The sequence below is a fragment of the Fringilla coelebs genome (genome assembly GCF_963513975.1).
Source record: "Fringilla coelebs genome assembly, chromosome: 1".
Lineage (NCBI taxonomy): Eukaryota > Metazoa > Chordata > Aves > Passeriformes > Fringillidae > Fringilla > Fringilla coelebs.
This window is the reverse complement of record NC_140028.1, coordinates 21,428,385-21,455,087: the sequence shown is the minus strand read 5'-3', so window position 1 is coordinate 21,455,087 and position 26,703 is coordinate 21,428,385. Positions and strand designations below refer to the sequence as shown.

The following is a 26,703-nucleotide window of genomic DNA, read 5'->3' as shown; positions in this document are numbered from 1 at the left end:
GCAAGTCACAAGGAAATTTTAGAATTAGCTTTTATGAGCAAGACACACAGCAGTCTCAGCATCTCACTGAGCAGCAAAATAGACGAAAGTGATGCTCGTGTTACAAAGCCTGGGATCCTAAAAAAACCCATAACTTTCATGCCCCCCACAAACAGTACCAACAGTTATTCTTCAGTGGCTATTCTAATCCCTCAAGACATCCCAGTTCATCTTCTGTTTTATACATCTTAAGACTTGTTCCTATAAGCAACAATTGTCTTCGCTGCATACCTTGCACAGCACTCAGCTCACTGTCAGTACTTAAATACAAAAAAATAAGAACATGTTGGCCATTTGTTTATCAAAAGTTGCAGGATACAAACCTCCAGGAAGATATGATTCACTTGCTGTGTCATCCCCATCATCTCCATCTTCATCATCACGACTCAACAAATTATTTACAGCAAGGTTTACATCAAGATTTGTTCGCTGGAGTTCTCGAATAATAATACTTCTGGACTTCCCTTGTAAAACAACTTGTGCCTATAAGAGCAGAGTGAATTGGTTACTGGTCATTCTCAGATCACCAACCACTATTCATAAGAAAATGCTTAATTCCAAAAAAAGTCTAATAAGAATCAAAAGTCAGTAACAGTACATACAGACAGTCTCCCACCAATTTTTCACAGTATCGTGTACTTGATATCCATACTTCTCTCAGCTCTAGTTAGGCCACTGAACTCCAACTTTGGCACTAAATTTCCTAACAGAATATTAGAATCTACTTCTTAGAATGTTTAATGGTGCAGTTAAATAACAAGCAAAGTCTGCTTTTGAGAGTTTCTGTATGTTTCTATGAAAGTGTTTAAACTTAGTATGTAAATCAACAGAGTTTGCAATCAATTGCTGTGCCAAAACTACACCTCAATCCCTTTTACATGGTTTCTCTTCCCACTGCCCTTCAAACAAAACCACTTTAGTGACTCTATTTTCCTCATCATTCTGCTTCTAAAGGCTTATCATCAGCAGTTTCTGCAACACTGAAGTTTTTATTAATAAAGTGCAAATGCAGATAAAACCTCCCAAACATCAGATGCAATGAATTTACAAAAAAAGAAAGAAACTCTGATTTATTCCACTGACCCTAGGACTCAGAGCACTTTGTTTTTCCAGACTAGCCTCTACCAAATGTCAGAGATTATGAGAGTTTGAAAGATCAGAAACAAAAGAATGTAAGAAAAAAGTACTGAGTATTTTTACAACAGAGTAAAAATAAGGCACCAAGTAAAATGATCTCCTGGCAAGAAAAAAAAAGGGGGACATTCTAATAGCACACAAAGGTAATTTTTTTGTCATAAATTTCTGTGCCAGAAGTTTATAGATTTTTGAGACCTACTAGAGTATGTAGACCATCTACTAAGATCTTTCCCATTGCTCTGCTTTCAAGTTACCTCAAAAATGTTATAGGCACCTTCTGTTTTAAAAGTAAATAAAGTCAGCTATTTAAAAAATAAAATTAAAAAAAGGAGGCAAAAAAAACCAGCAAGGGAAGTAAAGCAGATTATCTTTCGCCTAGCAACTAACTTCTGTAATTCAAATGTCAACCAGCAACTAGTTCTAAGCTAATAGTTAAAATTCATTAACTAGTCACATATTTTGAATGTATTCTTTTCTTCAAATACAGAAGAAAATGCTTTAATAGACTGAAGCGCCTCTTCAGACTCCAGTGCATTAAAAGGCAACAGCAGAGCAATATAGACCCAACATTCATACAAGTCACATTAATAAAAAATTAAGCAAAGGTGTCCATGAAGAAAAATGATCAGTATTTTAAGGAGAATAAATAAATTTTATGTCTTTCATTTACATCTGAAATGGATAATTCCTTCTATCAAGCACGAAAAAAAAGAGTCAATCTTCCCTCCTTCATTACTTTCCTTCAAGAAACATATCTGATATTATTCTCGAATATTTGATTCTCGCACTAAATCTCCCCTCTGCAACCAAACATGGCCTTCCTCATCCACATTAAACATATACCTTGTCTTGGGTGACATTTGGAAATGAAAATTCTAGAATCCAAAAGTCTATCACTTCTACTGCGTACTTAAGAATAAAATCAAGTCAGCTAAGGAAAGTGAATTTCTTCAATTGCATGCCATTACCCCTTGGAGAACAGGCACTACTACAACACATTCTGGTACACATGCTCTGAGAAGGTCTCCAAGCTTTTGGCAACAAGCAGTTTCTAGTTCACATACCTGTGAAATCAGTTCCTCTGGAATGACTGATGCTGGAATCACTGGCTGTGGCTGACTCCCCAGCAGTCCAGATCCCCTATCGCGTCCTGTGCGTATAACTCTGGTCTGCCTTCGAGAGTCTCGAGCTCCAGCAGATGATCTTCCAGAAGATCCTCCTCCACTTCCACCAACCCCTGAACTCCAGCGACTTCTAGAAGATTTAGATTATTTGGTTTTTAATACAGCAGCATACTTTGGGGACTACTTCAAACATATTTAGTTTTATTATTAATAATTTTTAAACAGCCTCTGAAAAATACTGCAGCTTGACTTCACTGACAAATGCTATAAAAGTAACTCTCAAAACTAGAAAGAACAAGAACACCAGGAAATTGATAAAGTTCTGAAATAGGCAGAAGAAATAAAAAAAAAACAGGACTCCAGCTGGAACTTGCTTTCTTTCCTACTCATATAGCTGTGTAGATGTATACATACATAAACATATAAAAGGATCAATTCCCAGATTTTCTAAAAGCAGTAGAAGCAGCATAACATTTAACATTTATCTGTCAATTTCCTGCTATAAAAGCACACATGCACCAACTCCACTGTCAGTGGCTCTGACAGAACACTGTGCTTAGGTGGATCTTCTAAAGACTCTCATACTTCATTTACATTAAGAAATTGGTTAAGATCACACTAGAAAAATCAAGTAATCTTCTCTACAGCAAAAGAAATCTTACACTAGATCTCACACTCTGATCCTCAGTCATCCTCACTCTGATCCTAGTTTTCAAGAGATACTTTACTTTTTATGTATTCCTATTGCAGAAATCAACAACTGCACACATTGCAAAAACATGCCTTAACTGACTGAAGAGTTTCTTTTTTTCTACAAATCAGCATCAAAATAAGGCAACAAAAAGACAGTGATTTGTAGAAATAGACATCTCACCTTCATTACAACTACCCATAAATAATTATCACCACAGAACTGTGTCAATTGAATCTGCTCTGAATTTAAGACAAGATAATCTGCTGCCATGAAAGACAAGAGATTCTAGTTTGTTCTTCAAGGTTAACTAAGCTTTATCTTGTCATACATCTTAAAGATTATTGGATATGGTATTACTGCAACTTAATAATCTCTATCAGCAGAACCTTCCTGCTATAAACCACTTGAAGTCTCAAACTCCTTTCAAGAAAAACATTTAAAATCAGACATGAAAATAAAGATATGCTCTCTGAAACAGTATCTAATAAATTAACATTAAAAGTCCATCATATGTAGCTATTAAAAGCTAATTAAATAAGAATACTTGTCTTGCATAGTATGCCTTCAGTTGATTACTGGCACCCTTTTTTAATTGTTTTTTCTTTTTCCTCCTGAAAACACCCCACAATCACAGAGTAACTCGAGGGTCTGCTTAAGACAAGGCTCTGTCAGACACGTCTACATTTTCAGAATTCTAGCTAGCAACCACAGACAGTGACAAGACAAAAAGCAGTTCAATTGTATCTTTAGGAAATGTCTTGTCTCATGAGTTAGAAAGAGAGTTCTAAAAATAAAAATATACTACAAAAAAGAGAAGAGAAGAGAAGAGAAGAGAAGAGAAGAGAAGAGAAGAGAAGAGAAGAGAAGAGAAGAGAAGAGAAGAGAAGAGAAGAGAAGAGAAGAGAAGAGAAGAGAAGAGAAGAGAAGAGAAGAGAAGAGAAGAGAAGAGAAGAGAAGAATACCAAAGAATGTGACATTTTAAATAAAATGAGCCACTTAAACTCTTCTAAAGGAGGGAAGGTGGCTGAGAGGAAAAGAACAGGGCTGAGGGGAAGTCAAATTCTACCTATAGAGCAACTTTCAATTCAACACTCTGCAGGGTGGTGTGGGGTTAAAGAAAAAGTTCTGTATTAGATATTAATACTTACTACAGACCCATTTTCTACTTTAAGTTATAAACTATCAATGGCATCATTTAGACATCTAATAGTTCAAACCATTTCTATTTGTATAACAATCCAAATATTCCCTGTGTGTCCTGCCCTGGTCCTGTTAAGGCAAATAAGGATACAGCCATTGCTATTAAAGCCATCTAAACCTACAATAAATATTAATATAGAATAGAAATCTTTCACCTCGTTTCTGTTCACCTACTAGTTTACCACATCTCCACTATGCAGCAGCATGCTGCCAATTTTCAAAATCCAGTTACCTACTCTAATGGCTCCACAGTTTGAATGGGTTTAGATTCAATTTATTAAGATAATTACTCCCTCCATTTAACAGACTAGTTATAGCGCCTAGTGCTATTCTACTAGTTCAGTGACTTTCAACTACCTAGTTCTGAGAGTCAAGAGAAGACATTAGGAATACTTCAGTGTTAGTCTCCAAGATTCAAACAATTTTAACACATTATGCTTAGCTAAGAATAGGGAGGGAAAAAAAAGTGTTACATGTCCCACAATAAGTTCTTAAACATGACAATACTACTTTGTCTTTGACGTTTAACACATGGATTTTTAGGTTCAGATGCATAATGGTTTCAGAAGAAAATTGGGAAGGTTATGGGGATGGCTATTCTTCATGCAACTAAGGCCCAAATGAAATTAGTTTATTTGGTAATTAAAAAACCAACAAATTTTCTGAAAATTCATGGAAAAGATGTAGTTCCTTCCTCTTAACAAATCATTCACATGCAGAAACCACAGTTCTTATTACTGCAATCATTAACATTAGGAAGCAGCATAGTTAGACATGTCTTACAAAAACATGTAACAAAGACACCACTGTCATTATGGAATGTAAATTACCTTTCTATAAAAAGGGACACCATCAATTTTAAAGCTAATGACAAGAAATCTGGATCTATAGAGTACATTTTGCATATAGTACAATTGTAAAGGTTCTGAGAAACAACCTTTTCCAAATGTTCCTTTTTTATCACTACGTACAGGACCCTGGCTATCAAAACACCACTTAAGACTTGGGGCAAGGGAGTGGAAGGCACCAAACAATGGAGCACATAAGGAAGGTTCTTCCTATATAAATGCACTCATTTCACTGTATGCTCCTAGCCTACCATGGTTTAAATTGATAGTGTCCCTCTAAAAGACTGCTTTTCAAAAATTAAGGAACTAAAAAAAACATTCAAAAGAAGACAACACAGCCTGAACCAAGTTATTCTTTACACATATATGAAGAACTCTCTGTATCCTATGTGCTGAGGGGTCACTTAAATGTCTGTTATTTTAACCAAGTCAATCAAGTTTTTTTTGTTATACCCTACCTACACAACTGCTGTGGTTATACGTTCCCTTAGACATACTGCATACAATTTATATATGTGTATACACATATACTCAAATATGGAACAAACAGATTGCAGCCTCAATCCTATCAAAACTTACCCAAGGGTGTTGCCTGCCAGTCTGCCCAGAGTTTCAGAACCAGACAGAAACCATGGGGAGTCACTAGTCCTGCCTGGCCTGGATGTCCTTCCTGCCCCTGAGCCACTGCTCAACTTTGAACTGAAAGTAAAAGATGGTAAATCAGTCACAAAACAATCCCAAATGGGTTAAGAACAAAACCTGGAATCCCAGGTTGAAATTCTCAGGGACTTAGTCTGGTAACATACCAGCTTAAGCAACACCCTTGGGGAATATTCCAAACTAATCTAACTGCATATTAAGAAGTACACTGGAAAAAGAAAGTGGAAAGCATGCCTAACAGACCTTATGTACATCAGCAATCCATAATAGCACAGATGCAAATACATATTAAGCTAATTAGTGATTGGAGTTAGCCACTGTGCTAAGTTTTCCATTAGTGTACATGTACAAATTGTAATCAGCAGATGTTCTATCTATAAACCTGAGCCTCAGTATGCTACTTCAATATTACGTGGTTTAAATTCAAATGTGAACTATTAATTAGTCCTGTTAAGGGGGACTTACCTGGACCAAGGACCACAGATCTAGAAAGTGAGCCTTGCCAGATGGGACCACTTTCAGAGTGGATTCTACATTAAGATTAACAGCTTAACACAGCTTCTTTCTTAGGATTTTTTTGGAGTAGTTTATTTCTTCATGTTAAAGAGAACCTGTCCCACTTCTTTCAGAATCACATATACTATTTCCTCCTACACCAGTTTGTCAAGCTAGGCTGTTTGGCTGCGTCACCATAACCATTGTGTCTCTACTCAAAGTAGCCATTCCAAAATCTACTTTGAAAACAAATAAAAACAAAACCATAAAAGCAGCCAAGCTGCTTATCAAGTTCAAAAAATATCTTAGAAGAAAAGCATTCCTTACCCATCACTATTCTCAGGTTTACCCAATTCCAATCTGTCTGGCTGAACTGAAAAACCAATCCTGCAGACTCTACCATCCTGTATTTAGAACAAGAAAAGCAAGTGTTCAAAACTGAAATGTAAGTCAAGTTTACTAAAAAAATTGAAACACAAGTCTTCAGTTATTGAAGAGTATTAATCAATTTAATGTTAGAATAACTAATTTTAACGGTATGGTTTCAAGTTTGTTATCTGAGAAGATTTCAGGAACTTACCTCCAGAAGAAATGCAGCGTGATTTGGTCCCACCACACACTGTTTAATAGTGGCCTGTTCCAATACATTCAAAGGCGGGTGGCTGAAAATAAAAAGTGAGAATTTATAGTACTTTAGAACTTTTGAAGGCTGGGAAAAAAAAAGTCAAGCTCTACATTAAAGGAAAACTGTGCAGTGGTGGTTACCAATATAGAAAGCTTTCAAAAATGACTAAAGATGCATTAATTGAAGCACACAGCACATAAAGTCCAGGGAAAAGATCTTTAAAAGTGATAGTTTTCACTTAATCTGATGAGCAATAAACAACAGGGTTTATACCTCATATTAAGAAGTCATTCTGTAATGAAGATTTTAATAATATAATTTATCATAACTGAGAACCCCTCATTTTCTTCCTGTGTTATCTGAAGCATGTCTGGACTTCAGTATCAGTAGCACTGAGGATTTCTAAGGCTCCATCATTAACTGCACAATCTTCTGCTTCTTGTTGCTGTTAGAAAAAATTGTACTTTCCTAAATTATTTACAGCAGCATATGATATGCCTTACCTGTTTAAATTATATTTGTTCAGCTTCTCTGAAACTTCCCTTAATCTGAAACAGAAAGAAACAAAGCTGTTATTTGATTACATACTCCACAGTCCACAACATCCACTCACACAGCATATTTATGATGTTATGGGAACAATTTACCACCACATTTATTGAAGTTTAATACAAATACTACTTGGTGCTGGGAGTCTGTTTTACTTTGGAGTTTAACCCTTGCCACAGAACCAATGTTTGCTTGCACTTCTGGGTGTTTTCCAAGTCACCATCAAAAAACACTACTCTTGCCTTGTTACAACCATTTACAACTTCATGCACAAAATAAACATATAAAGCAATGACCATGAACTGCAGATTTACTTGTATTTCCTTGTATAAGCTTGAATACAGTATCCCACAGGAGAAAGGATTATAATCTTCTAGGAAATCCAAGTATGTGGCATGTGAGAGCCAAAAATATGACAGTAAATTCCCCAAAACAGAAAACACAAGGAAACAGATGAAAAGCCAACCGCAAAAGGGACAAAAACAAATTCCAACTAACAGAAGAAACAATCCAGAGAAACATCACTATTTATAGGGTTATTTAGAACATTATCTTTACTAAAGGTAAACAATGTTTCCAAAAGCTCAGCATACCAGAGCAGAAGAAAGGGCCAATCCATATACCTCTCCTGCTTACAGGATACTGCCTCCAAAAGCAGAAAGCAACAGAGTGATTTCTAAAGCAACTTCCAATCCACTGAGGAAAGATCCTCTATGGGCAGCAAAGACACTGGAATACTATCAGGTAAGCACATCAGTTAAAGCTTGGGTCCCTTTCTTCCCAAAGGAGACAAGCAATCTGAAAAACCCCCAAAGAGCTTCCAATTATATAGTCAGAGTACTTCCATTTTATCAAGATATAAAACCAAGACTAATTCTGTAAAAATTGTGTAAGGTCTTCTTAATTAAGATAAAAAAATCTCAGCTCTGATGCCATGCTCATCCTAGCATAAATCAGCAACACATTTCTAAACCTACCAAAAAGACAGGCACACCACCACTGTTTTCCTCTGTTTGAAACCATGCCTTTAAATCCTTCATTTATACTTGCTTCATTTCAGTTTCTACACACAGACTACTGGACATCAGACTTCAGCTACTTGCAAACCCTGAGCATGAGAAAGAAAACTGACTGGAGGTCCAAACAGTGAAATCTTAACATTACCAATAGTGTTTAACTCTAAAGTACTTGTCCTAAGGGAAAAAATAATGAAAAAATCTCTAAATCTGTCCTATGTTAGCGTTCAGGATTCTATGTTGCATACTTTTAAAGGCTATCAACGGTTTAGTCTCCGCTACCTCCAAAGTCAATTACACAGAGTTTATGGACCTAAAGCAAATTGACAGGCCAACGAATGATGAGTAGTGGACAAATTCATAATCTGCAGCAGCAATAGTCCAATGCATTTCCTTTTTTTTTTCTTTTTAACAGAAAAGGGGGAGGTGTTGTATTGCACTAAGTAGTTTCTGAAGTTGTTGTTTTGCACTGGGTGATCGATCCCTCTGCCCTATAGTGGCGGTCCGTCCCCTGGCTACCTCTCCCCTTGCCCCTCCTCAATGGTACCCACGGGCTGCGGTCCTCTTCCCCCGCCCCCATTCATTCCCTCGGGTATAAAAGTCCCCTGCAAGGGAACGCCTCTCTTTTCTACCTGGGGGGTCGCCAGAGTCTGAGGTGGCCCTTCCCAAGCCAATAAACAGGACACTCGTCCCCACGTGGAGAAGAGCACTTCTGTCTTTTGCCTTCGTCCATGTCAGACCGTGTGGGCCAGGGTCCACAGCTAGCCGGAGTGGACTCAAACAAAAGTTCGAGAGACACGGATCTTACATGCTTCATTTCAGTTTCTACACACAGGCTACTGGACATCAGACTTCAGCTACTTGCAAACCCTGAGCACGAGAAAGAAAACAGACTAGAGGTCCAAACAGTGAAATCTTAACAGTACCAACAGTGTTTAACTCTAAAGTACTTGTCCTAAGAGAAAAAATAATGAAAAAAAATCTTTAAATCTGTCTGAGAAACTAGGTATTTTATACTACTAGATAGAAGTAACCTCCAAGCCCAAGGAGAAAGGAGAAGTGAAAAGAAGACAGCAGGATGGAACTGAATGTGTTTAGAACTGCCTTTTGCTATCCCAGCCAAGCTGCCAATTTGTAAGTAGGCGATTTCACACTCCCAATTTCCAGCCACAACTACTTCACGCAGGCCAAGAGTACATAAGCAGATAAGGTTTCTGTGAATACAACCCACAAAAGCAAGAGAAAACACAAACTTCCCATGCAATCTGTGCAAAAGGTACCCCACAAGAGTGAACTACTGTGGGAGTCTATGGAATGAACCCCAAGCTGAACAGCGTACACTCCACACCTTATCATATGGTTTTATAAAGCAAGCAGGGATTGCTGCATGATATCTGAAAAGTCAAACATCCCTGAAGTTCCGTGTCTTGAGTTTATCATCACCTAACAGTTTCCCACAGGAATCCTGAACACTTCCCATTAACATCTCTCTCCTGGCAAGCAAGAGTAATAATTACAGAATAGGAAAACCTGCCTTTAAATTCATTGCACTGCCTTTAAGAAAGGCTGACAGCAAAAAAAGTAGCACTTTATTGGAGATGGTTACTAGACTAGTCTATGAACAACATTTAAAGCTTCCTTATCTGAGCCTTGGTGACAAGACCAGACCACTACCAAAGAAATCAACATTAAAATTTGAAAAAAATCATCATACTCCTTTTATGCCTGTAAAAAATAAAGTAATAGGAAAGAAATATGCTCAGAAAGCTAAGACTTGAATAAGCAACGAATCCATGAGTAACATCAATCTCAAGAGAGTAGATTTATCTGCAACAAGCACAGGCCAAAAGAGATCTAGTACTGCTGAAAAGAGGCTGCTGTCAATCTTTAACAGGAGGGAACAGAGAAAGCTATAAGCAACAATGCTGAAAGTACTAAACACTTCTATAGAAAGAAAAATAAAAATAGATAGTAAAAACTATCTCATGCCTCACCCATCTCATATGCAACTGCTGTAACAGCAAAATTAAGAAGTACTGCTCATAAGCTCCTATAAGTCCACGAGGACTTGAATTTGATGCAGAACACCACTGGAGTTGTTCCATGCTGGGCTGCTGGTTCCACTCTCATTCCTCCCCTTTCTTGTGCTGACAACAGCACTCACATGAACACCAATCATAAAACCAAACCAGCAGGAAAACAAGAACAAAGCAGAAAGGTGTGTTTGTATACTCTGTATGGAGAGTCTCTCTGTGAAAATAAAAACTTGAAATAATTTCCTGCAGCAATATAAGCCTTTCTACCTGCACAGTTGCAGGGTATTGTACCACTGACTCTCTGAAGGGAAAAGCATATTTAAGATCAGGTTAATTTAAATTATACAGTGGAGTAATTTCAAATGCTGGTGCTCTGGAGGAAGAGGTAAAGGCAGAGATGATTTAGCCAATTCTCACATCAAGGTCAACATTTTCACTAAGACCTTTCTGTGGTAAATGAAATCTCCAATATAAATGCCTTGACCGACTACACTTCAAAAAGGTCTCATTAAAGGCAATTAAACTACTTCAAAGGACAAAGTTAGAAGCAACAAGTATTTTCATCACAAACATTTCTGAAGAAATACACTAGCTTGGCAACACTGTTAGACAAAAAGTTTAGCGATGATAGCTCCTATCAAGACACACATTCTTTAAATATTGTTAGTGAAATTAATCCGAAAACAGTTGTGAGGAAAATAAATTCAATTTGTCCAAGCCAAGGAGGGATTTCTTTTATTTCAAGTTTTGAAGCTCCAATTTCCAGCCTCTAGAAACTGATCAGAATAGATCTATCCTCACACTAAGCAACCAAAAAGGCTCAAGATTACACAGCTCAGATTTCTGACATGGCACTTTTATCCATCACAAGATATTACTTTTCTCAAAGAAGATTTCTATTTCCAAACAAGTTTATCTCAGGAGCCATCCCTCGATTTCAAAATACTGAAGGTAAGAGTTGCAGAGGAAGAAAAGGTACTTTTAAAAAAAACCAACCAAATAAACAAAACATAAACCAGCCAAACAAAAACCCACACAGCACACACAAAAAGAACCAAACAAATAAAAAACCCCACACCCCAAAACACCCAAAACCAGCTTGGTATGATGAACAACTTCAAGTAGGGAAATAAGAAATAAAGCTATTTCAGGCCTGGTACGTTTTTCTAAGTGATCTTTAAAACAACTGAATATGTCATTGAAGTCTGTATGCCAGCAAACATGAGCCTTCCACACCAGAGCAGACAGAAGTACTCAAGTACGACTACAATGCTTTTCCAAGGGAAGGCTAATAGTAATAAAAATAATGAGCAGATAGCCAAGGGGACACACCCATATGACACTATCCATTTAAGCACTGGAGAACAGTATTACATACCTATCAACACTTGAAAGATAAATACAACCTTCATCCCTGTCCCTCAGCTAAGATCCTGAAGTGCTCTGAGCACAGTGAGCCAGACCCAGGAAGCCCCTCTGGGGCCAGTTTACAGCGCCTGGCCCAGCAGAGCTGCACAGCCTCCAGATCAAAGAACTCTCTCGCCTGCCTGTCTTGAATCACATGGAAATGAACTCCTGTGCCAGTCTATCAGTGTCACAAAAACAGTCTCAAAAATGCAGAAAATGGACACCAATGAAAAGCTTCAGCAAATACATCTGTTTCCTAATCCCAGGATAACTTTGACACTAGAGCCTGTCACTGATGTAAAGTCACACCCAGCTATATTCTGTGCCACAATACAGCATACCAAAGGATCCTGACCCTGACTGCCATCTCAAACATTAGAGAGCAGCTTCCAAGGAGGCAGCCTTCCACAGGTACACCTTTCTACTACCAGAATAAATGAAGATTTAGAGTGTGCTTTAAGTCATTCCGGGTTGAAAGGGGGAAGAATCCATAAAATCAAATGCTAAGGTACCACACAAAAGCAGGCAACGAGATTATCTTTAGGAAATAAAGTAATGCACATAAGGAAAAAAAAAAAAAAAGAAATTCCAAGCACAAATACAAAATGACAGGCTGCAAGGTAACCCATACTGCTCATCAGGGCTGTAGGATAATGTGTTTAGACTGTAATACACAGATCACTGAAATGAACTAGATGACAAAGAAACCCATTGCTCTACTCAGTACTCAGGGGAACCATGAGTACTTACACTGTGTCCTCTCCACATTTCAAGAATTATAAATTAGGACTATTTGGTTATTATATACTAAACCAACACCTACTGCTCAGGAAATCCCCAGGCTGCAAATTCCTAGAAATTGGAAAAGCATCACTGTATATTTGCCCTATTCTAACACTGTTCTCCTGTTAATCTAGCACTGGTCTCTGTCAGCAGAAAACAGGAGGAAAATAAGATGGACTCCTTGTCTGACTTGAACAGCTGTTCTTGTATTTCACAGTATCAGCCAACACAGGTTTACAGAACATGGCTCCCAAACTTTATTTCCTATTTTGCAGGATTGTCAGTTTGGTTGATAAAGGTAGTTCTGATCACTTCACAGTTCTCTCTGGAACAATGGTAACACAACTGTGCTGAACCTGTAATCTGCAGTAGAATGCTAATATGTATAAGACCAAACAAATTAATGTCCTGAAAACAGCTTTCTGTCACTGAAATGTCTTCAGGTAATACAGTGATTGTAGAACGAAAATTCTCTAACAGTAGACCATTACTATCTAATAACAACACTGATGTAAACAATGGCCTACGTTGGGTATAAGATAGCCCACAAAAAGGTTAAAGCATGACAATAAAAATTAGCAAAAATAGAACATGTATTTTAGTTCCAGTTTTAAGAAAAGAAGGCAGATTTCATATCCCTGTATAGAAGAACAAGGGAAGAGTAGTGCATATTGCCTAGCAAAGGCTTACAGTGCTGTGTTCCATAAAATCCTCACACAGAAGCTGTTGATGTTCAGGGCTGGATGAGCAGACAGTGAGGTGAACAAAAACTGTCTGAACATCTGGGTCCAGAGGGTGGTGATTAGTGTCACGAGGTCTGGCTGGAGGCCAGTGACAAGCTGTGTGCCCCACAGGTCAATACTGGGTCCAGTCCTGCTCAACACCTTCATTAACAATCCAGATGATGGGGCAGTGGGTTCCCTCAGCAAGTTTGCTGATGACATCCAACTGCAAGGACTGGTAGATATGCAGGACATCGCTGTCATCCAGAGCACAGCAACCTCATGACAAACAAGGGGAGGCAAGGCACAAATCCCTGCACCTCAGAAGGAACAACCACATCACAGAGACAGTCCAGCTGGAGAACAACATGGCATGGACCTGGAAGTCCTGGTGGCCACCAGGCTGAACATGAGCCAACATGCCCTGCAGCAAAGAAGGTAAACAGCATTCTGGCTGCAACAGAGAAAGTACTGCCGCATGCTGAGGCAGACAATCCTTCTCTTTATTTAGCACTCATGAGGCCACATCTGGATTTCCAGGTTCCCCACTACAACAGAGACATGAGCATACTGGACAGAGTCTAGCAAGGGGCACAAAAATGATTAAGGGACTAGAGCATCTCTCACAAGAGGAAAGGCTGAGAGAGTTGGGACTTCAGCATAGGGAAGAGAAAGCTCTGGAGGGGATCTTATCAACATATATGAACACCTAAAGCAAGGGTAGTAAAGGGGACAGAGCCAAGCTCTTTCCAGTGGCACCCAGTGACAGGACCAGAGGCAGCAGACACACACCAAAACACAGGAAGCTCTGTCTGAACATCAGGAAACATTTTCTTTGCTGTGAGGGTGACCAATTACTCACACAGGGTGCTCAGGGAGGTTGCAGAGTCTCAAGCCTTGAGAGTTATTGAAAAGCCATCTGAACACAGTCCTGGGCAACCAGCTATAGATGGTCTTGCCTGGGAATGGGTCCAGATGATATCCAGAGGTCCCTTCAATCTCAGCCATTCTGCAATTGATATTGAGGACTTAATGCTTTCAGGATGTGATCTCCATATATTTGACTTGAAGGCACAGCAGCAGAAGGAGATTTGCCATTGAAAAGCTAGGAGCTCGTATTTTGCTGTATAGAATCCCTCTATAGTCAGTGACACAGTAAAAAAAATTACACCAACGAGTCAGGAAAGTGTCAGAGAGTTACACATTCAGTAAAAAAATTCATGGGTACTTAAATATCCAGCTGGAAGTAATCTGTTTCTTTAGCAGGAACAGCAAGACCAGGGGCAAACACCTGTAGAATTTGTGAAATGCCTCTAACTAGCAATGAATTCTTAAGCTGGTTCCTCTAGCTCAGAAACTACTTACACCCTTTCTTCAGAGTTCAGTGACACTGAAGACATCCCCCTCTGAACAAAAAACAAAACCAGAACCATAACCCCCCACCATAGTACAGAGGATGGCCATAGCCTAGCTCGAGAGGAATACAAAGTCTATCATGCTTTTTAAATAAGCAAACACCCATAAACTATGAAAGAGCATGGCCCCTTTTCTGTTAACAATCTGAATACAAACAGGAAGAAATCACAAATGGTATGATCCTGACAGGACTGCCACAGAGGAGTTAACATCATGCCTACATATTATTTAGCACTTTATCTAGAGAATTTGGTAGTGGAGTATATCTATAGCTACAAGCTGCCTAAACACCTAGTGTGATTTCTGGGGGGAAAAAAGAAAAATACACTACAGGAGAGCAAGTCAGACTCAATCTGAGTCAATCTGAGTCTATGGCAGTAGATTTCCAAAAGTATAGTTTGCAAATCCAGACAGAAATCTGTTCTCTGGTGCAGAATGCATCTAATAATCATTTTGTGGTCCCACATTCTGTTCAACTGCACAAAGTCCTTGCAACTGTTTTGTTTAACATTTAGTAGAAGACCATTTCTTTAGCCAGAACACCACAACTAAACAACTCAAGTTAAGTGAGTTCTGAATCTTAAAACAATTAAGGTTGTAAGCTATTCAACTATCCATCATTTTAGGAAGTATAGCCTCTTGTGATAATGGATCACAAATAAGGGGAATTTAGAACCCCATGGTTCTAAATTCAAGGATACTTAAAACATGCACGTGATAATAGCATGAGCAGGGTTGCTACACTGAACAACAAAAAAATGCTAGCTATCAAAACACAGCTAGGAAGCTGTATACTTGTTTAACTAGAATGAGTAGAAATTAAAAGACCCCCATTAAGGCAAAGAAAAGAAAAAAATCCCATTTTTACGGTCAGAACATTGATGTAGTTGTTCCTTTAAAAAATGCTATCAAAATAAAAATCCAGTCGCTGAAAATCACAGAACCTTTTTGTGTCCCATTGTGGTAAGACTGTTAATGTTCCTTCAGGAGCTCATGACGAGCCACCAGGGAGGCTGTGAATTTATCAGCATAGCAGCTTAAAGCCTGGAGAGCCAGGTTCTGGTCCCAGCTGAGGCTACTGTGGGAACCCAAATCATCTCTTCACCATTTTCCTTTGCTCTAAGCTTTCAGGAGCTGTGATCACTTCGTGCAAAGCTGGAAAACGGCCTTTGATCAGAGCACTGAAATGCTATAAAAATATTTTTTAAAGTAAGAACTGTCACATTGTTAAATACTAGGTGTCTTGACTAGAGAAAAGCAAGTGTATGCTTTGTACAAGTGATTTTATTAAAAACAAAGCACAAACAAGAACTGAATTCTAATTGCTTTGCTATAAAGTCCAACGACCTTATTCTCATTCTGAATTAGTTTTAGCAACAGGGAAGGATCACTTAACATGTCCAGTCCTTTACTTGCCAATTCCTCCAATTCCAAGCCAAATTTCAACAAAAACTCTGATATCACAGTGTTATCTGCATGTCACTTTTGCAAACTTGCTAAAAACTGCCTTTTAAATACCAGACCTCCTCCTCACACTGCTCTGTCTTCTGCTAAAAACACATCTTCCAAACCTTTCTCTCAGACACTGCATCTTTGATTTAGATAGGAATGGACTGAGGCCTGGAATAAAGAGTAGAGAGCAAGCACCATGCCAGAAAAACAAGCAGCCAAATTGCTTTGTCTGATGCATAGTGCAGGCAAAATAAGAAACCCCAGCTTCTGAGGTGCACAGCTCATCCCAATATTTTTTTGCACTGCCAAAAAAAAAATTTCTTTTTTCCATCTGCCTGTACCCAGGCCATGAAACTCCAGGTGCTTTCCTCAGTGTAACGAAGCAGCGTTTTGGTTCCCCTAAAGAACTCACAAGGCAGCACACTGAGCACCTCCCCCATCACATTTTGCCTAGGGCCAAATTATTTCTGGTAACAATCTTGCCAGATACAGATTCTGTACCACAAGAGAAAAAAAACAAACTTTGGCCATTCCAGCAAAACAGCCTGTTAGTCCCCAGCCTTCCCATGAGGAACAGGGCACTCCTTGCCAGACTACCTTCTGCCTACCCAATCTGCCCCACAATGACAAGATGTTATGATCTATCTCATTTGAAGGTTTAATTAAGTACCTTTAAATTACTGCTCTAGAGACAGACACATTTTGCCAAAGTCAGTGAATTGTGTACACGATGACTTAAAAAAATGGAAAATGAGAGACGAAAACTGCTGTTAATAATTTACTGTGGTCAAAGCCAAAGAAAAGAGTTCCACCAACCTAAGATCTTCATTAAAGATCAGACAACAATAACTCACACTAAAAAAATATGAAATGGATTAAAAGCCATAAATTCTCTTCATAAGAACATATCTTGATATTTACTAGAGAGAAAAAAATACAGCTCTAACTATTTATAGGCTGGATGGAGAATAGCAAGAATTTAATACAATAAATTAAAGAATAAATACAGAGACACATTTAAGAAAATTAATTTTGCAAAATTAATACAAAAATAAAATTATACCACCCTTACTGAAGGAAGTGACAAACTCCAATGGCTTCAAGCAAAAGCAGAGTAAGGCATACATTCAACTTCATTCCCATAGGCAAATACTTATTCTCCAGTTAAGCTTTTGGAAAAACGCTGTAACGGAAATATTTGTTTATGTAGAGTCACTGTCAGACTCCATGCTGACAGCTACATAATGAAATTACAATTTTCAGTAGAATCCAGTGATCCCAATCAAGATTCATTTCACTGTATCAGAACTCCCTATATACAGAGAGATAATCCATCCCAAAGGTGAAAGAGGTGAGAGGCTGAGGAAACATAACAGATAATAGACAATGACGCACAATGAAAGACGGTAAGCAAATTTTTAAAATGTTATTTTATCACAGGTTTGGATTAAAGTAATCAACTACTACTTCTTTGGCACATAGGAAAAAAAAGAGAAAATTGGCATCCAGCTTAACTAGAGATGATGGCAAACATGCTGCAGAAAGTAACACCAGCAAGACCTGGCTACAGAGCAGTTTCTTTCTGGGCTATCTTGTAATGAATAGATGAACTACAGCTGCATGGTTATTATCACCCTCAGCTATTCGAGATATTTTGAACTGATTCATCTGACAAGAAAAAACACACTCTCTCAAATGTGGATTATTTTGGGGGCTTTTTTTTGCTGAAGACAAATTTCGTAAGATTAGTGAAGTCTCCAGCAACTTTGTTACCTTTATCTGCTGCATTACACTACTGCTGCCACAAATTAAACTGGCAGACCTCATGGCCAGCAATAAAACAACGATAGCAAGAAATCCCAACACAGCTAATGTCCAAAAGAGTACTAATCATGGAAATGCTTTCAAAGTTTTTATTCTGCCCTCTTTAATAAACACCATAACGTAAAAACTAAATCAGAAAGATAAACCAAAATATCTTCAGGCATCTTTTCTGATAAAAGGCAGTAACCAGTTTAATGATCAAAAGCTGTCCAAAACAACATTACACAAAATAGATGTTTCATCTCCACTTCAGATATAAGCAATTTGAGAAATCACCTCAACAGCAACTGGCTTGGGATTAGAAAAACCAGCCAGTTAGACAAACTGTAAGATGCAACACCAAAAATCATTTTTAGAACTGCAACAAAATAATCAAGTTGGGATGTTAAATATTCATTGTACCAACATGGATTGCTGCTGTAAAACACACTGCACTTTAAAGTGCAGCAGCTAGGATTTGCTGAAAGACTGGGTGAAGCATATTTAGTATGAGAAATTCCTCTGACAAGTGCTGGGTGTAGCAGTGAGACTTGTGAGATGAAGACAAAATTTTTAAAGACAGCAAATTTAATGGTTACATCACTCCTCACCCAGTACCAAACTGACAGTTTTAGGTGTAAATACAGATGACCAGTGTCCCCACCTTAAACCTTTCTGTTTAGATTTACAGTAGTTTCAACTGTTCAGAATTGTCACACTTCATGCCTTTGTATCAGTGAGTATGCGTTTTCTCTCATATAAAACAAAAACATTTTTTAAATTGAACCAAAATACTAATTTCTCTAGAGGGGAAGGGTAAGAGAAAAGAAAGCAATGTTGGTGACCTGCATTTTTTAAGCACAGAAAGGTTTTTAGAAATAGAGCACAGAGTTTATTGTCAAAACAGTTCTATGCCAGAAAAGTGCAAATAAGATCTGAAGTTTGGATAATTATTCCTGTAATGGAATAACTAATGCTGTGTCATCCTCACTTAAACTGTCAAGCTTAAGGGTTTGGACAAAACACATGTGTGCACTGTGAAAATTAGGTTTGTGCATTTATTTCAACATCTTTTTTCTCCAAATTGTTCCTCCCAATTTAAAATCCTCTAACTACTGCAACCAGGCCTTGTCTTCACATTTTCTCTGGGGCACGCACAGATGCCAACTACTGCAGTCTCCTATGTGGAGTTGTTGCTAAGAGCCAAAACCTTAGTGGACTTCAATGAACTCAAGGTCAAAAAAAAAATCTGTACAACTGAAAAGCACAAGCAGTTTTTCTGTATATGTTTTTTTTCCTGCATAAATGGCTGTTGATGCAAAGAAAAAAAACCCCAGCAGCTTTTACACTAAGCATCTTGCAAAAGTAACTGCAAATTAGATTGCTGCTAGTGTAATCACTAAAATAAAATACCTTGAACCCCTTCTCTTCTTCATATAAGTTTCAAATACATAATACCACCTATTTAAGTCACAAATTATTAACTGTGCCAGGAATGTGAAAAGGCAGCTACAACACCTTGCAGTTTGCCAAGCTTAGGTACATCCTTGATTATTTTTCCTCAAGTGTCAAGTCATTTTTCATGTAAGTATAATTATGTACTGAACAGTTATCTACTTTAGATAGTTTAAGAAAGAAAGTGTCACACCCTTCACATTTATTTTTTGACTGAATCATAAATGTGACAAACGTCCTACATGGCAATCAGAATATTTCATAAATACATACTATACCAAAAATTACCTCAAATGCATGTCATGGTTTATAGTTTTTAACTTTTACAAATATTTAGCACATAAATGTTGTTGACTAACTGTTCTTAGAATTAAAAATGTTATTCTCTGAGACTTTTGACTTGCAGTGCCAACCTTAAAAGGCAGCTACTAATATTTTAGTCATTAGTCTTACTTTATTATTGGTCCAACAAACATGCTCAAACCTTACATATAGAATTTGAGAAGGAAAAAGAAAGCAACATTTGTGCCCCAATTACTATTTCACCAAATTCCTTGTGACAGCTCATAACTACTCTCAGCCCAGATCACATTCACAGTACAGTTTCACATTACAGTAGCCAAAATAAACTTGCTGCTTTCAAAATGGAAGGAACTCAACCCTGCTTCCTCTTTCCCGTACTTCACTACCAACTCTCCCTCCTGCAGCACTTTTCAAAACATTCTGATGTGCACCTAACAAGGAGATAAACCAGCTCAACTTCTTAACGCACTAAATTATATTTACTTCACTTTACCAGGGCTATCTTTATATCATTTTAGCAACTGAAGTCAGTTTCCTATGGGATCAGAAGCTTACAGTTAGTGCAAGGTAAGAGGCAGGGAAAACAAACCTCCGCCTTCAGAAGAGAGCAATTACTTTGACTTACAACATCTCAGGAAAGTTTCAGCAAGAACATTCACAGACAATTACATATGTACTCTCTAAAAAGCAGCATCTGGGGTGTAGCATGCAATTGTAATCAGAAGAAGACTCTGGCAGAGCAAAGTCCAAAAAGGCCTAGAACACCAGCCTATGTGAAAGTAACCTTCCACATTCAACAGACATGAAATAACATTGTACATTCTGATGCTTAACCTTCCAAATTACTGCTCTTAAGTAAGATCAAATCCGAATGCACTGCTGTACATATGAATTTTGTAAGAGTCTACATTACTGTAGTGGTGGTGCAAATCTTTGGAGGCAGCCAAACCATTTTATATTGTAAAAAGTGTTTCCATCTAAGAGTCTGATGAAAATAATAATGTCATGACAGTTATACCATTCCCTTCGTTTCTTCTGAAAGAGCACAATCTAAATTTGGCTGTGCTTTCAAGAAATTAATCCTAAAACCAAGTTCAACACTTTGCCTGTTACTAAAGTTTATCAAGCAGCTGTAACTCGGAGAATTCAACTAATACATCAGTTATGGCTTCCCAGTAACTAAACCACCTATTCCTGTTTGAGCTGGGCTACCTGCACTTTTGCTAAGTACATTAGGAAGAGTTTAAAGCACACCAAAGTAAATCACTTAAGATAAAAGAAGTACTGTATTATCTGCACAAAACTTGCAGAGTCTCTATTTAAGAACACATCTGGTAATCCCTTCTTGTCTCTAACTAGGGGCAGCAATGCAGATCACACATAAATAACAGCAGAGAAGTTTGTGCTCAGGCTGCCTTCCTCTACACAAGAGGACAGATACTCTCCCAGCATGCCTGTGGACGTAGCAAAGGGGTTTCATGCAATATCACTTGAACATGAACACTTGCATTAACAGGAGTTCTCTCTCCCTCCCTGTGCATGGCTGCTGCACACGTGTGGGGCCAAGACACCAGCTCCACTTCCCTGCTGGCTCCCTGCACAACCACACCACACCCTACGCCAGCTCCTTCCAGCAACATCTGCTTGAGATTTTTAACAGATTTGCTCATCAGTAAATGCAAGGGGGGGGTGGTGCTTGCCAGAGCAGCAGCCACATATCCACAGATCACTTGCACAGTACCTTAAATTGATGAGCAGATTAAAAAGGTATGTTCTCGCTAGCTATTTTTTCCACATAAATTCAGAGAGTGCAAACAATGCAGACAAAACAAAATACACAACTTAAATTTTCAGTTCAGGCACGGCCTAAAGTAAGTAACATTTAAATAACAGAGAGAGGCACTGAATGTATTATTAAGGGAAAACAAAGTCATATAAAGAAAGAGATCATCCTTTCTTCCCCCAAAGCTGACTCTACATACAGACTCACTGAAGCTTCAAATTAACTTTTCTCAGGTGTGCTACTGGTTTCAAAGATGTCACTGCCAGAAAACTTACTACATGACACTCCTAAACCCTCATATTCAGAATACCCTCTATTTAACCAAATTCATTACATCCCATCTTCAGGAGGAGAGAAAAGAACACATTAACATTGTGTCAATGACCACTTGAAAAATTACATCTTACTCTATGCTAAGACTTAAATGGTTTAGCTGACAAGAATTTTCTTAGTACAAGGTAAAAACAAAGTCAAAGCTTTGAGATAAATCCTGTCTGTGAAGGTTAGTTCATGTACGGAAAGCCATTTCTGTAAAGTGAAAGACTCCCCTTCTCCTTCCCAGAGCAGCAAGTTAAACTGCTCCTGTGAGGTTTCATAACAGCCAAGAAAAGGCTATTTGTCATGGTTACACCCACTTCCTAACCCAGTATAAAATTAAGAAATATACTAAGAATATACTAAGATTAACTTATCTATGAAAGTGTGTCAAACTTCCTTCACAAAGCACAAAGTCTCCAACCCTGAAAGAGGCGGATAATTGACAAAATATACTTAACATCCATTGCAACAGAAGCTGGACACCTCTTTTTCAAATACTAAGGCCATTAATTATTTACATCCCAAATACCCTATGGAGTTGTTTCTCAAACTGCAGGCCATACAAAATTTTTCTCCCATTAAACTCTTCATATTCAGTTTGCAGACAACAAATGGCTTAGGGAAAAAATTCCAAGTTACCGGTCCTCCTTAATAAACTTACTAGAAAAACCTTAATTATCTCAGTTCATCCTAAACAAAAGCTTAGCCTAGTATCCATTTCAAAAGATGAATCCTAATACAACTAAAAAATTAAGTACAACCTTGTCCTCTGTGAACTCTCTTCAGTGTCACCAGCTCCCAGACATCTGAATGAAGAAGGCAACACTGTTTCAGCTTATTCAAGAGAGGACTCATAATTACCATCAAAGTGCAATATTAACCTGCATTTTCAAAAACACTAGCTAAGAAGTATTTTCAAGTGATGAGAAGATGCGCTCAGGAGTCCTCCGATTATTTGTGGTTCTACAGCTACTTTCTCCTCTTTTCTTTGAAGTGTTTTGCTATTCTCACAGTTGCTGCATGAATAAGTGTGATAACAAATTACACAGAAAACCTAGTAAGAACTGTAGAACAGAATGACAGAAAATGCACCAAACCAAACTGGAAAAAAGTACTTCCTCACATTTTTTTGACTACTTAAGAGCAGAGCAACACTTCAGGAAAAGGATGGCTTCCAAAAACCACTGCCTTCATACATTTATACTGGTTATTAAGCACAATGTATCAAATACTCAATTATGAAATTAAACCGTGTCCTGTATCCTGAACACACGGGACTGCAGCGATAACTGCCTTGGGTTTTAAGAGATTACTCCTTAGAAGCAGAACACAAATCCATTACTGAAAGCATACAATACAGAAATATGATCCCAAAATCTCTTTTTGAGAAGCAAATATCATTCAGAATACAGACAGAAAAAAACCCTGACTGACCACTGGCTGCAGCACAGACTCAAAAAAGCCTATAAAGTGAGAGAGAAAAGAAACATCACAGAGACACGAGATGTTCCAAGATCCTAACTTCTATGCATATGAGAATTTATTAAGCTATCTAGATCCTGATCAACATTGACAGAATAGTAATAAGCAGCAATGCTACTGATAAAATTGAACTGGCATTTCCAGCACATATGTGTGTGCCTCAACCCTATTTATGAATCATTCTGATTTCACTGCATTACAAGTTCTGATACACAGCTACTGCATTTTTAGTAAAATTACATTTATGAAGTCGAAATTTCTGACTTGCAGCTCAGATCAAGGAGTCACTTGATTTTTCAGAATAGTCACTACTCAACAGCACTGATGCAGCTTTCTCCATATATTAATTACCACCCATTTTGAAGCTTCCTGTATCAAAAAGTAGGTGTAAGACCTGCTGCTGTGGTAAGAAGAAAAAAAATTTTTTAAAAAAATGAAAAAGCATTATGAAGACTGAAAGGGACTCGTATTTTATATAAAATGTCAACAGAAGAGGTAACATTAAAGAAAAAAACAGATGAGCTATCTCACTTGGAGCAAAGTGTGATAATTACATGCTAAATGTTTTCTAAGGGCCCATCAACATAAAAGGAAAAAAAAAAAAACCCACTGGGGTCCTTTCAAGTTCAAAGGCCTACTCCAGATCATACTCCAAACTCCAAAAGATCTTACTGCAAACCAAAACAGTGCAAGCAGTAAGTCCTAGTACAGAATCATCTCTCAGTTCATCACTCTAAAGGAAGATGGTCTATGCCAAATTTGAATGCAGTATCTATGGAGAAAGCAAATCAATTCTGTAGGAATGGCTAGGCCTCCTAGGAAGTAGGATTCTGTAAAATGCATTATCAGGCTAAGGGAAAAAAACACAGTCCACACTAACACACTTCAGGTTTTAGATGTGTTTTATCTTTTCCCTGTGTAAACACATAGACTATGTAGTTAGGCAGAAATTCTGTCTTCAAAACCATCTATTTTCTTCATTGTACACACTCAAACCTCACCTGCTCTAAGAGGCATCTCAGCAAGACTGCTCTAGGAAAAGTGACCTAACTACAAACAACTGTGAAGTGACCTGGACCCTGACCTACTGGTACTATCAAAACCAGGAGAGTATAACCAAGAGTTTATGCTTTTTAAGACTTAAAAATAATTAAGTATTGTTCAGAATCATTAAATAACATTTATCTTTAGTGTAAAAACACTTTAGGTTTCTATCCAGTGATGATTAAACATCACGATTTATTCACACATAAATTTGTGAGAAATTAAAGATTAAGTTTTTAAGAATTCCTGTGTAAAAGAGCAGAAGTAAAGTTTGCAAGCTATTACACATACCATTAGCGATTGCTATAGAAGAAATATTTGACAGCCACATAGATCTGTCAAATAAACGTCAAGCAGTGAAGAAAATTTGGTTCATGGGTTCATTTTCTCTCAAAGCACTCCAGTTTCTCCCCAGCCTGCAATTTCTCTCCCCCAATCCTACATAAAAGTTAGCTGCGTGGTTTCCAGGCTGGCAGCTGTCATCCCCATCTCAGCCAAGCCGCACACCATCAGTGATTTGGAGATCGGGCCTCCTTTTGTATCGAACACCGGGTGCGTGAGCAGGGGAAGGCAGCGCACACCGGCGCTGCGTGTGACAGCGCTGCCGCCTTTATCCCCGCTCCCGTCATTCTCTCTCTCACACACCGCGATCCCCCATCCGCATTGTCTGCCTCGCTCCATCCCTGATTAATATGTACACGTTCTCGTTCCTCCGCCAGGGATCCCTGGGAACCCGCTTCCTCGGCCAGGGAACCCCCTTCCTCGGCCGGACGCCGGGATTTCCCTGGCCGGCCGGTGCCCCCGCCGGGCCCGCGGCGAAAGTCGCGGCCCCCCAACCCCGCGCGGGGCGAAGCCGGCGGCGGCAGCTACCGGGAGAGGCCGCTCGGAGCGGGACGCGCCGGAACCCGGCGGAACCGCGGCCCGGCGGGGGGGGTCGGGCCGGCCCCGCTGCCCCGGGGCCCCTCCCCTCGCCCCCGGGGGGCCCCTCCCCTCCACCCCCCCTCACCGGTCGTTGAGCTGGTCCTCGGTGCCCGGCAGCGGGTGCACCACGAAGTGGATCGAGGTCATGTTCCGCGCCGGTGCCCCCCCGGCGGCGGCGGGAGGCGGGCGGGCGGGGGCCGGGCACACAATGGGGGCGGCGGGGGAGGGGGCTCTCGGCCTCCGTCCCTCCCCCGGGGTGGTTCAGGGCCGCCCGGCGGAGTCTTGGGCTCTCGGCGGCCGCGGCGCTGCGGGCGCGGGGCGGGACGGAACGGCCGCAACGGCGCCGCTCGGAGCTGGGCCCGCGCCGCGCTCACGCACGCGCCGCCATCTTGGCTTCCAGCGGGCCCTTCTCCCTCCCCCCTCCCCCGCCCTCCGTGCGCCGCGACAGGGAAGGGGCGGGGCTCGACCGGCGCGCGCGGCGGCGCGCGTGCAAGCCTCGTGCTGACTGGCGCGCGCGGCTCCCTCCCCTGCCACTAAGCGCGCCACCGATTGGCCCGGTGCGTCGCCCTCGCGGCGGGCCGCGATGACGTCATTGCGCAAGAGGGACGTAGAGCACCACGTGCCTCCCCCCCGCTCTTTCCTTCCCCCCGCCCCGGAGCGGCTCCCCGGCGGGCGGCGCGCGCGGCTTCCCCTGAGGCGCAGGGCGGGAGCGGAGCCGCTTCCTCTGGGCCGGAGCGGCCCCGGGGAGGAAGCGGGGGTGGGGGCGTGTGGGGCCGCACTGTGCTGGTCCCCAGGGGTGCCCTGTGGGAGGGGGGACAGGGATTTCCCCCGATGCCCGCAGGTGTTTTGAGCCCAGCCCGTCGGCACCCGCTCTCCGCGGCCGCTGCTGGTTCTGTCCTTTCCAATTGCGGTTCTCGTTACATTTCTAGTCAGTCTTCTCTGCAGCAGCCGGGATTTTTCACCATTTTTCAGGGAGGTTCCCAGAATCATTAGGGACCATCTAGTCCAACCCCTCTGCCCAGGCAGGGTCATCTGGAGCAGGTGACACAGGAACATGGCCAGGTGGGTTTGGAATGTCTCCAGAGAGGGAGCGACATCCCTGGGCAGCCCGTCCCAGTGCTCTGCCCCTCTCTGCGTAAAGCAGCTCTACCTTAGGTTGAGGCGGAACTTGTATTTCACTTATATTTCTGGCCTTTACTCCTCGTCCTATCGCTAGGCACCAGGAAAAAGGAGTCTGGCACCATCCTCTTGACACATTCCTTTAAAATATTTGTATCTTTGATGCGGTCCCTCTTCAGTCTTCTCTAGACTAACCAGTAGGTTGGTGGTATATAAGAATAAAAAAAATCACCACGCTGTGAAACTCCCGGTGCCTCTGCCTTGCATGCCTT

The 26,703-nt window shown here is 40.0% G+C and overlaps 1 protein-coding gene across 6 annotated transcripts in view; it reads right to left on the bottom strand.

Moving 5' to 3' along the window:
- Positions 1 to 25,720, bottom strand: part of UBR5 (ubiquitin protein ligase E3 component n-recognin 5) — an 89,254-nt gene extending 63,534 nt beyond the window's left edge. For 5 of the 6 annotated variants that reach the window (XM_084218156.1, XM_084218157.1, XM_084218159.1 and 2 more), the window contains exons 1-7: positions 25,398 to 25,720; positions 7,326 to 7,370; positions 6,778 to 6,859; positions 6,525 to 6,601; positions 5,622 to 5,741; positions 2,241 to 2,430; positions 363 to 522 (exon numbers count right to left, since the gene is read on the bottom strand). In XM_084218156.1, coding sequence (XP_084074282.1) covers positions 363 to 522; positions 2,241 to 2,430; positions 5,622 to 5,741; positions 6,525 to 6,601; positions 6,778 to 6,859; positions 7,326 to 7,370; positions 25,398 to 25,459 — 736 coding nt within the window. In that variant the 5' untranslated portion in view covers positions 25,460 to 25,720. The remainder of the gene's footprint in view (positions 1 to 362; positions 523 to 2,240; positions 2,431 to 5,621; positions 5,742 to 6,524; positions 6,602 to 6,777; positions 6,860 to 7,325; positions 7,371 to 25,397) is intronic. The other variant, XM_084218161.1, reaches the window with a different exon arrangement.
- Positions 25,721 to 26,703: the final 983 nt, after the last annotated feature.